The sequence below is a fragment of the Diospyros lotus genome, chromosome 11 (assembly GCF_014633365.1).
Source record: "Diospyros lotus cultivar Yz01 chromosome 11, ASM1463336v1, whole genome shotgun sequence".
Lineage (NCBI taxonomy): Eukaryota > Viridiplantae > Streptophyta > Magnoliopsida > Ericales > Ebenaceae > Diospyros > Diospyros lotus.
The window spans coordinates 13,311,829-13,324,458 of NC_068348.1; the positions used below are offsets into that span (position 1 = coordinate 13,311,829).

Here is a 12,630-nt window from a genome sequence, read left to right on the forward strand (position 1 = left end):
ATCTATATATATAGATAATAATCCCAAACTTATTTAAAACTAATAGATGGATCCGTGGAGTGGAGCCGTGACCTGACACACTTTTCAATTGTTATAAGAGAACATGTTCATTTGTAAGCTTTAGATAGGAATGAAACTTGGGCATTTAAAATCCTAAAGAGTAAAGACTGTTTAGATTGTAATGAAACTTGGGCATTTAAACTTAAATAATTTATATAAATTAATGCCAAGCATTGTTTTCTTAGCTTTTCTGCCCTATACTGATTTCCTCAGATGGCATGTTTGCATATGGTTTTTTTTTTTAATTATAAGTATTAAAACTCCCATCCTTAAATTATTTCTCTCTCCTGCTCCACATCAAACCAACCACTGCTAGGCCTATTGAAATAAATTCACTTACCTGAAATAAACCCAGATACTTTGCATCTACCTTTACCACAGTGTGGTACAGTGAATAAGTCATCGAACCTTAGAAAAAAAAAAAAGAAAGAATAAACCATCAAATTACCTCCTTTTACTTTAAGAAGCAAAATTGGTTATAGATTATTAAACTAATTAGATAGATGCACAAATATTGTCTAGCCTCTCTTCTATATGGCTCGTTATTCTTGTCTAGATTAGTTTTAATAATTTTGTCTTGTGACTTCCAAAACATAATAGATTGACCTAATTAAGAATTAGCTCCACATAAGAGTGTTTTCTTTTTCTTTTTTAAAGGTGGAAGACCTACTTTGAAAAGGTGTGAAAACATATAATTTAGAAAGAGTAATAATTAAAGTGCTTCATAACTACTTTCAAAAATTAGCTTCTAATTAGTTTCTTTTATAAAACTAATTTAAAAATGATAGGAACACTAATTATAAACTAGCTAGAATTTGGAGTTTGATGCCACTGTTTATAATGGCATTCAAAAATCACTTATTATATATAGTTGCCTACAATTACTCTATACAACTCACAGCCTTAAATATATATATCAGCGCCTCACCTAAACTTTTGGCCCCATATATATCTCTCATTACTACTCAATGCACATTAGCAGGCAATCCAAGTCTGTGTTTGTACCCGTCAACTGAATCAACTTTCTCGGCATTATGTGACCAATGATATATCTAATCAAAAAATTTCAAACAAGCTAGCTACTTAAATTTTTAAACATTTTAAAAAATTTAATAAACAGTTTAATAAAAATTTTGTAATATTTTTCAGCCTTATTTTGACCATTTTATTTTTTTGTCCGAAAAATAAAATGGTCAAAACATGGAATTCTTTACTAATTTACCATTTTAAAAAGTGACAACACCACCACCACTTGCAAAATAAATTATACTTGGTTGTATTTTGTTTCTCTTGTGATTGTATGACTATTACCGATTATATTATCTAAAACTTTAATATATTATAATCCCATTCTTAGCAGGTTTGATATATAAATTATTCTAATGGAGCTGAATAAGAGTTGGATTAACATATCGAACAGGCTAGATTCTCGATACGAACAAGGAATTTAGGAGTTCATTCAGTTTGCCTATAGACATAAGTCTGATGAAGACTACTCTTCTGAAGAATCTGATGAGGATGGTATGCTAGTTGATATATCAGATGACGACGACAATTCCATTCCTTATACTGCACATAGTGATGATAATGATTTCTAATATTGAAGTGGCATGTATATGTCTTCCTTGCATAATATTTAATGATGTGGTATGTATATATGTTTATGTTTTTAGCTTTTTATGTTTTGATTTGTTATTTTTGTTTAACCTAAATTGATATGCTAACAGATTGTTTTTTATATTCAAATCAATAATAGGCAATTACACTGATGGCACCTAAGAGGCAGACTCGTTGGCCAATTGGATTCATGTCACGTAGTACAGATTCACACCACAATGATTCACAATCAATTCCATCCCATCATCCAACCCCAAACCCAGTCCCGCCACATCTCCATCATCCTGAAGAGGACTTGATCCACTCACAATCCAACTCCCAAAACTCACATAGTCAGCAAGGTAAATACCAAAAATTTATATGAACAATAATAAATTATTATTCTTTCCTAATTCAATCTGAATTTATTGTGTTATTATGTTTTAGCAGGTACAAGCTCCATGTCATCTACTGCCAAGAAAGGAAGAGGAATATCAAGACAAATTTCAAAGTGGGGAAAGGAAAAGATTCATATTGAATTTGATGCTGAAGGACAACCAGTTGGGGAGATGGCAACTAAGTTGGAAACCCAACTAGGTGTGATGGTAAGGAGTATTGCTCCCCTTACATTTACTGATTGGAGATCACCAGGGATGGAACCATATAAGAAGCGCATCTGGCAAGAGGTCTTGGTGAGTAAATAACATCTCTCTGATTCTTAGTTATTTGACTCTAAACTTTTATACTCTAATAAGGATATCATTGCAGGATAACACTGATGTACCCACAACATGGAGATCAATTTGCTTGCAACATGCTTCCAAGAAGTGGAGAGAATACAAAGCCACATTGAAGAGGCATTATGATTGCCATGAGACAGATGAGGCTCGCCTGTCAAAAATACCGCCTGGGGTGGACCCAGAACAGTGGAAAGTTCTTGTGAAGTATTGGGGATGTGAGCAAGCACAAGTATGTATGATTTATGTATGGGTGGATATATCAGATGGATTCTCTATGCCTAGTTCTAATATCATATTACAAGTAGGAACGTAGTGTGACAAATCGTGCCAATCGAGATAAGCAAAAGATGGGTCACACCAGCGGTAGGCGATCACATCCTCAGTTTAGACACCAGGTAAGAATAGAATGGATATTAGTTATATATATTTATTGATAATTTAATTAGTAATGCCTAAACTTTAAACATTTAATATGTTTCATATCTTATATATGTTTTTAGATGACTATTGAAAGTGGAGATGAGCCAGATAGAATCAAGCTCTTTAGAAAGACACACACCAAAAAGAGCGGAGAGATAGTAGACTCTACATCTTCATATATAATTGTATGTATTTCTAAAATTTGAAAGTTGTAGATATATTTTGTTTCTTTTACTTGTCGACTTATGTAACTAACTTGTGAAATGTTTCTTGAGGAACAAATGGATGAAAGGTTATCACAAATACCCACAGATGAACAAACCCCAGATTTGGTAGAGGATGTCTTTACTCAAATACTAGGCAAAGATGGGCATGGCAGGGTAAGGATGGGAGGACTTGGAACATGCCCAACTAAGGTTAGACAAAGACAACAGTATCAAGTGCCTCGAGAGCAATATGACCAAATGCGTGCGCAAATTACTGCCGAGCTAGAAGAAAAATTTCAAGTTCAAATCCAAAGTCAAGTTCAAATGCAAGTTCGTGCAATACTTGAGGCAATGGGACATATACCACCAGCTCCAGACAATACACCACAACCGAGACAGGTATGTTGTTCATTAGTGCATTTGATTTAAAATTACATGTTTACTATATATATTAACTAAACTATTTTGAAATATAGCCATCCTCATATGCTAGTGCTTCTGCCACACATGCAAGCACACCATCACCCGAAGCTGAATGCGCTGGATCATCGATACCAGAATGTGATAATCATTTAGAGGTAATTCGCTACCAAATAGTTAATATACTTCAAAATCAAATGCACTATTGATCTTGCCCAATTCCTTGCAAAAACCAAGCCTGCCACTTTTTATGTTTGAACACTCTTTTAGTTTTCTGCATTTTATCTCAAAACACTTTTTAGTTTTAGACTTATTCATATACTCAAAACTCTTTTTGTCCCATTAATGTGATGCTGTTTATGTTTTGCACTTTTCTTTTTTAACAAAATGATTTGACTGCTTGGGATAATAAGAAATTGGCAATTGTCTTGTGATCCATTTGCGAACAAGATTGAAAATTAAAGAAAAAGGATACTTCTTATCTTGCTTAAGGGAAGCCTGTTCATGAAATGAAATAAATAGTCAATCTAGGAAATGAGATCTTGTTAGTTTTTATTTGTTCATTGTTGGACTGCAACATGAATTTTGTCTTTCAGAATACAAGTTAGTTTAAGAATTTGTATAGTTTCTTTGTCAATAAAGTGCTCTGATCTCTTTGAATATTTGATTGATATGATTATGTCCATTTTCAAGTTAAAGATTTTTACTGAGTTATTTGTCTTACCTTTTTGTTGATTCACTTCCGAACTAATTCCATTTTCTATCCTAACAAACTTTTGGTTTCCACTATGATGTCTTGATTGTATTGATCAGTAATTTGTACACTGCTTTTTAGTTTGAGATTTTGGAGATTAATGAAAAGCGATGCTTTTTGCAGGATCCCTAAAACCATTGGTGTATCAATTCCAATGAAAGCAACTTTCTTCATAACCTACATAATGGTTGATGGATGGGCTGGTGTTGCTGGGGAGATCTTAAGGTTGAAACCACTTATTATCTACCACTTGAAAAATATTTTATTGGTGAAGACTGAAAAGGATAGGGAGGAGGCAATGGATCCCGGTAGTGTTGGTTTCAACACTGGTGAACCTCAAATACAACTCTATTTTCTACTAGGCCTTGTTTACGCTGTGGTGACACCATTTCTACTTCCTTACATATTGGTTTTCTTTGGCTTCGCATATCTCGTGTATAGTCATCAGGTAAAAGCATATATTTGTTATATAAGATATTAGAGTCAGGATGCACAAACGCCATATGCACATATTATATATTAGCACTTGATGATTCCTTCTGGCATTTGGTAATCTATATTATATTACTGCTATCTTCTTTCATGACTGTAGCCTCATAAGTAGTCCTGTTTTCAGAAGTATTTTCTATATACCATTATTGAGAGCATTGAATGGACAAGCTGGATTATGTGCTCGTTTTTCAACATAATCATATATATATATTTTCCTTTAGTTTCTTTATATTAATAAAGAGTTTCTCCATTATAATTCAGATCATAAACGTCTACAACCAAGAGTATGAAAGTGGGGCAGCATTTTGGCCAGATGTCCATGGACGTATTATAGCTGCATTGGTCATCTCGCAACTACTTCTAATGGGATTGTTGAGTACAAAACATGCTGTATGACCAGATTTTAATTTTCACATATTCATTTTTAGTTTAAGTTTTCAAATTTTGTGTTTAGTTTTGGTTTTCAGTTGGAAAAATCAAAACTGAACCTTGCTTTGTTCTCATGGATACTCATATTTTTTCAATGCAGATCGAAAAAATATGATATGCAATTTTGGTTGGAGCAGCATGGTGGTGTAATAAATAGTTATCTGAGGTCACTTGGACATGTTTTAGTTTAGGGTTGATTTGTATGTGTAAAAATGGTATTGTGTAGTGGTATTTAAATAGATCGAGATAAGATCGATCTTTTAAAATTGTAATGGTATTTAAATAGATCTATTATATACAATTGTTATACTTATTGTGTGTAGTGGGTGAATCTTTTAAAATTGTTGGTAGTTTTTTGTTATACAGGTTTTGATTACATTTTATTAATGTTATATAGTGTATAGGTTGTAAAAAAAATTTTTAGTATTGCCGGCAGTTTTGGATTTTTCGGGGCGGTTCACCTTTACTACCGGTAATAATATTTTACTGCCGGTAATTCTATTTTACCGGCGGTTTTCTACCGCCGGCAAAGGAAGAAAATTTACCAGCGGTTTCTAAACCGCTGGTAAAAATTATTACCGGCGGTTTTTAAACCGCCAGCAAATTTAAAACTTTGCCGGCGGATTTCTAAAACCGCCGGCAATTATTATTTTTACCGGCGGTTCAATAAAACCGTCGGTAAATTTTTTTTACCGGCGGTTAAAAATCGTCGGTAATATTTTCCGACGGACGTATTTCCGGCAGATTAAATTACCGCCGGTAAAATTTTTTCCGGCGATTTTCTAACCGCCGGAAAAAATCAACCCTCTTGTAGTGCATGTGTTTATTTCATTTGTGACTTTATGGCTTGGGAAAGCCTATTTGTTGTATTGATCATGTGTAATACTTATATTTGGAGGTTGTTATGTGAAAAACAATAGGTTGTGTAAGGCTCATATAGGAAATTGAAGGAAATTTTGATGTATGTTGTGTAATCATCAAAGAGGTGGTGTAAACCTTAATTATGGAGAAATAGAGGCAAAAATTGAATGAATATGTTATATTTTTATTTAATTTTTTTTCTGGGAAGTTTGGGGTTAGGAATGCACAAGAAAAAGAAAAAAAAAGTTGGAAGCAGCAAGCAGCAGCCCCGCGCATGCAGGCAGGGCCGCGTGCGGCGACCGGGCACGCGCGGGCAGTAGTGGTCGCTCGCGGTATGCGCGGCCAACCTAGAAGAATTTTCAAAATAAATTTTCGGGCATTTTGGAGAATAAAGCCGAAATTTTGGAAAATTGAAAATCATGAGTTTTTCCTCCAAAAATTGGTAATCAAGCAATAGATTGATTTAAATAGTGATTTTTACGGAGCCTGATAAAAATTCTTGAATGGAAAAAGAATTAAATACGAATAAGAAAATGGTGGTTGGACATCTTCATGAGTTTTCTTTTCAACCAAGTACGGTGTGGTTGAAGCCCAATTCAGCTAGTGAATCTTAGGGTTGAGGGAAGGGAAAGACGAGTTTAGTTCCCACCTAAGGCGTTTCGTCTTGAAACATGGTCTACCCTTCACCTAAGGCTAGGCATGTGGACAATTCGGGTAATTGTTCACGAGTAACACCCGTAAGTGGGAGCAGGGCGTTACAAAGTAGGAGCGGGTCGTTACAGCACCTGTATCAATCCACCAGCCTTTGGCGTTATCAACCATGCAAACTTCAATGATGACTGCAACGAGCTCATCATCTTCCACCATATTGGCATAAGAAGGCTTAGACTTGCGTTGGTTGTTATCAGAGCTTTGACCCTTCTTGTGTCTGCAATCCACAGCCATATGGCTTGTCTTACCACATACCCAACAGGTGCCTTGAATGCATTTGTTGGCAGTGGTCTTCTTCGGACCCAGCGATCCACTTACTCTCTTGCCTTGTTGCTTCTTAGGATGAGATTTGGGAGCCTTAGCTAAGTGGGCCTTAGCTTCAAATCTATCTGAGACTTTTTCTCTTTTACGGTTGTCTTCTTTAATATGAAGACGAAGAGCCAGATCTTCTATAGACAGCTCCTTGCACTTGTGCTTGAGATAGTTTTTGAAATCCTTCCATGAAGGCGGCAACTTCTCAATCACAGCGGCAACTTGGAATGGCTCATTGATGACCAATCCCTCGCTATGCAAATCACTAATGATGATTTGCAATTCTTATCTTGTAATCCAAGAACTTGCCCACTAGAAATTTCTTGGTGCCAGCGTCCTCAAGCTTATATTTCTTTTCCAATGACTCCCAGAGTTGCTTGGAAGTAGCACATGCAATGCAATACATTATACAGCGGGTCGGCCAAGCCACTTAGAATATAATTTTTACAAAGAAAATATGAGTGCATCCATGCCTCCCTCACAGCCACAGTTTCTGTGGTCATGTTCTCCTCTTTGATGATGTGGGCTAGATTCAGCATAGTCAGATAGAATAACATCTTCTGTTGCCACCTTTTGAAATCTTCACCATTAAATGGTGGTGACTTCTCAACATGTGGGGTTGGGTTGGTCACAGTTGATCCGACCCCTTGCATAATAGCTGTTGCAAAAATAGCAACAACAGGAAGGTGAAGACCCGAGGCAACAATAAGGGGCGAGTTTCAAACCGAGGCAACACCGGTAGCAACGGCACCAGAACCATTTGCAGGAGTAGGGGCATCCATCTTTTCTAATCTCTCTTAACTGTCTTCAGATTGTTAGGGATACAGAGAGTATAAATGCGTGTGTTATATAGAAATAACTTGCTTGATACTAGAAAACCAGTTCTAACCCACTATAGAACGAGAAACGTAAACTACAATATTTAACTACTATTATAAGAGTTGATATTATCAACAACAATAGCTTATAACCAGAAACAACAAATGAACAATAACAGATGTTACCAGACCAAAACGACAAGGCAGAGAAAACAGTTGAACAGCAATGCTCGCAGTTGGAATGGCAAGGAAACAGGAACAAAACTTTTGGAATGTGGAAGAGGCAGGAACAAAAGTAGGTCGAGTCGTGCTTTGCGTTGTCCTGAAGACAGTTAGCGCCCGACACTGGCAGCAAGCAGACTACGACGACTCTCTCAGCAGGATGAAGCGACCTCTCCGGTGAACGGCAGCCACGAACAACCGAAGCTAACAAAACTCAAAAAATGGACTTGCTCTCAATAATGGAAACTCAAGAAGACCAAGTTTCTTTCTACGAACTCAAAGAAACTTAAGGAGATATATATAAGCTAAAAGAACTTGGGAACCAAGCAAAACTTGAACTCGGAGACCAAGCAAAGAAGAACTTGGAGACCAAGTAAGACTAGAAGACCTTGGAGATGAAGGAAAGACTTAGAATGACTTTTCAAACTTAGCAATGAAGGAATGACTTGCAAAGACTTAGGGAAGACTTCCAAAGACTTAGCAAGTAAGGAAAACCATACACACACACTCATTCCCAATAATACCTTTCAATAACATTATATATTTTATTAGTCCCTCAAGATTAGGGGTATTTAGTGGATATGTATCTTAAATTAGTAAGCATGGCATGTATTGAATTATATATTTTGCTTTTCGCCATTTTATTAGAATAACTAACCATTATCTCTATCATCTGCTGAAATAATATCAGATGTAATAATTGGAGATTACATATAAACAAATGAGCTTATTGGGATTAGTGATGTTGAGGAGATTACAAAGGACGGCCGAAAAAATCAAGCGATTGACTGTTGAATTGGAAGATTTAGAGTATATATGTCATCCTTAACATCAATGAGATGATACTATGCTTAAAGTATTTTTATTAATACATCTAAAACTAATATACTTATTTATTTGTACGTATATTTTTTCCCAAGTTCATTTATTAATTAGTTACATATTGTGCCTTCTAGGCTTATTGGACAAGTGTGGTTATAAAACAATTGTCGTTATATAGCCAATTATCTATCAACTCAGTCACCCTATTCTATCCCCCATCGATGGCTTCATTCAACTGACTACTTGAAAAACTTTCGATGATATTCCGGAGGTAAGTTAATTAGCTCATTATACACGATTAAGGCTTTTAATAACATACATATATGTGTTTTGTTCTGTCCAAATAATTGGTTCTCCAACCAACCATTGTTTTGTTCAAAGAGTTCTTCTATAGGGTCTGACTGGTTGACAGACAAACTTATAAAATGGGGGTTAAAATATTAAAATATCCTCACCAACATTGCATTGAAAAAAGTACAATACAATATGAGCGAGAGTATTTTAATCTTTTAGCCCTCATTCTGTAAACCTGTCTGACTCTTAAGAATTATTCTTGTTCAAATTATTCGTCTTCATGGATATCATTAACTATAATTACTTCATTATCTTAATTGTTCAGGAATGTTGCTGTGTGATATTTGTTGAAAATTTTGGAATATTTGTATATCCGCTTGGACCAAATTGATGAATGAAAATTTGATTGAAAAATTATTTGAGGCATGTGTAATATAATATATAATTTATATTATTATAAAAGTAAAAAAAATAAAAAAATACAAGAGGCACACTATGCACTAAAATTATGAGGGTGCACTATGCGTGCACTGTGTGAGACGACTGATTAAAATTACTAATGCATAATATTATACAAGTTACTATTTCAATTATTAATATATTTGAAAGGGCCTACTTTATTATATATTATAAAAATATTATATATATTTATATATAATTGAGGGAGCCAGCGAAGTCTCTAATGGCTTCTCCCTTAGTAGCCACCTCCCCCTTCATCTTTTTCTTTCTCTTCCTTCTTCTTTTTCTTTTCTTCCTCCTTTGTAAATAGAGGGCTTCCTCTATTGGAATAAAAGAAAGAATTCACTAATATAATTATTTTCTAAAAAAAATTTATACTCTTTTAATTTTAATAGTGTTCAATTAGTGTTCCAGTTCGTTGTTAGACTATATAGTTTGTTCTAACTTCTCAGTCTATAAACTGTTGTACTTTGAAAAATAGATGTCAATTAGCCCCTAGCACTTTCGATGAGATAGCGAATCTGTTTTAAGGGAACTGTATGTTACATATGCCTCGATTTTATCATCTATTTATATACTATTGTGCTTTTAATTTTTTCTTGCACAGTATTGTATTATTTCAATATTTATGTACTGAAAATATTGGTATCAGACTTTTATTATTCTCAGTATTTGACTTAAATATTAGAGTATTTGCACGAGCATCCTCCCATGCCCTCTAACTATTTTTTTCCTTATAGATTCAGGCGGTTTAACGATAATGTTTTTCAATCAACTAAATTTATTATTGTATCTTAATAACAATAAAAAGATTTCCCAACATTATATTTATAATTTTTTTATTTTGAAAATAAAATTTAACATAACAAGAAATTTTCTAATAAAAATGTAAAAAAATAAAATTTCAAAAAATGATATCACATATATATATATATATTTTGTTTCAAACACAAAATTTAAAAAAAAAAAATCGGCCAAGGAAGCTTCGGGTAAGGGAGATTTGGCTGGAGAAGCTTTGGCTGTGGAAACTTTGGGTGTGGGGGACTTGGGCTGGAGAAGCTTCAACTAAGGAAGTTTCAGGTAAGGCAGACTGTTATTATGAAGTTCATGGACAATAAACAAAAGGTTCTAGGAGAGTTTAAATATTTCGTCTAATTATATATTAGTGTGTTTGATTGCACACATTTTTTTATAGAAAATAATCAAATACTTTTAACTTTTTTATAAAAAAATATGTATGGTATAAGCATTTAAAATTTCTTTCTATAGAATTTATTTTCCAAGGGGGTAAGGTGGTTTTTGTTTTTTAGGCAATATTACCTAAAATTAAATTCTACATAATATAATCAAACACACCTTTAATTTAATTATTTGTAGGTCCGTTGGTCACGTGAGCCTACCTTTAATTTTATCTGTACAATTAGTCCTGTACAATTTACATGTTTGATTCTGGGAAAAACTCTCTTTAGCGTTTCAATCATGTATAGTTTTGAATTGGAACCTAAAAACTACAATAATATATATACCAACTTCGATTACATTACATACATGAATTGCATGGCGTTTAATTATAACGACATATGTACCAAATGTTATTAAATGTATGACTTCTATTTTAAATTTTTGCTGAAAATAAATTTACTTGAATATTTGAGTTTAAAAATGTTGATTCTATTAAAAATTATGTTACTAATAATATATGTTTGGCTTACAATATAAAAATATATTTTAATTAAACTAATAATAGTGTTCCCCATGCATCCCACGAGTTGCCATCTAGTGTTATAATATTTAAGAGTGATTTTACTTGTTTAAAACATAAAATATCTAATAATTTGAGAGGGTGTGTATTTTACGAAATTAAAAATTTTATTATTCTGTTTTTTTAATGTTGTTGGAATTAAAATTGTAATAATTGTAATATCATATTTACTTTTATGCCCCTATGAAAAAATATCTATTTTTATATAATTTTCATCTACATCCGATAATAATATTTAAATTAGTAAAACTATGATTACTTATTTATTTATACTATAACATCTTGAGATAAATATTCCTATTTAGTTTCAAAGATAAAAACCAAGTTACTAAATTGTTTCTCTCAAAATTCATTTAATTTCAAAACTATAAAAAAATTTAAAACCACAGTGGTGGTAGACACCAAGCTTCCTCTAATTACTTTTGCTTTTTATAAAACAAAGCTCTAACTAATTATGTATCCATATATAGACTTAAATTCATCTTACCATTATTTAATAAATGAGTTTAATGAGGGAAAAATGAAAAAAAAAAAATCAAAACTAGCTCATTGAGGAATAACATCAAACAATTGGTACACGTTCGCTACCATCAACTATTGCATATCTTGTTCAGCTTGTTTTCCACATACTCATCCACCGAATACTATAATCGTCATCAAATCTTTCATTCAAATCACAATATTAAGTATGTTGATTCTGTGTATGCACTTGCGTAAAAAGCTAACAACAGTGTGCGTGTAAGTACGATTGAATAGTTCACGGAGAGCATCAGAGTCACTAGGGTTGATGTCTCTATAGTTGACGAAGTTTTCTCAAGCATACTTTGAAAGTTTACTCTAAACACTTAACAACAGATGAAAGAAATGAAGAAAGTTTTTAAAACTTTTTCAAAAACCATACAAATAAGTTGCAGAAACGAATCATCTCTTGCAAAATACAATGGCAACAATCATATGCATATAACAAAATCATATAATATGGAAATGTTTGAACATTAACAATTACCTCAAGCCCGAAGAAAATGTTGGTTGCTTTTGTTGCACGTCTGACTTGAAACATTTAGTCTCCTAGTTGAGCTTCTGTGAACCTTTCACAAACCAACTCCATGACTACTCTCAAACTTGTCTTTGGTTGACTAAGCCACCCCCACAAACCTAGGGGAGCAAGTCAGTCCATGCCTAAGCAACCATCGAAACCTTTCATTGGACTTACGTGCTAGACAATCCCAAATAATAAAGGTGACTAAGAGCT

The 12,630-nt window shown here is 33.6% G+C and overlaps 1 protein-coding gene across 1 annotated transcript; it reads left to right on the top strand.

Moving 5' to 3' along the window:
- The first annotated feature begins 4,296 nt into the window (after positions 1-4,296).
- LOC127812727 (calcium permeable stress-gated cation channel 1-like) lies at positions 4,297-5,084 on the top strand. The gene is made up of 2 exons (XM_052353251.1): positions 4,297-4,644; positions 4,950-5,084. Exons 1-2 carry the CDS (start codon positions 4,297-4,299, stop codon positions 5,082-5,084), a joined length of 483 nt encoding a protein of 160 aa, XP_052209211.1.
- Positions 5,085-12,630: the final 7,546 nt, after the last annotated feature.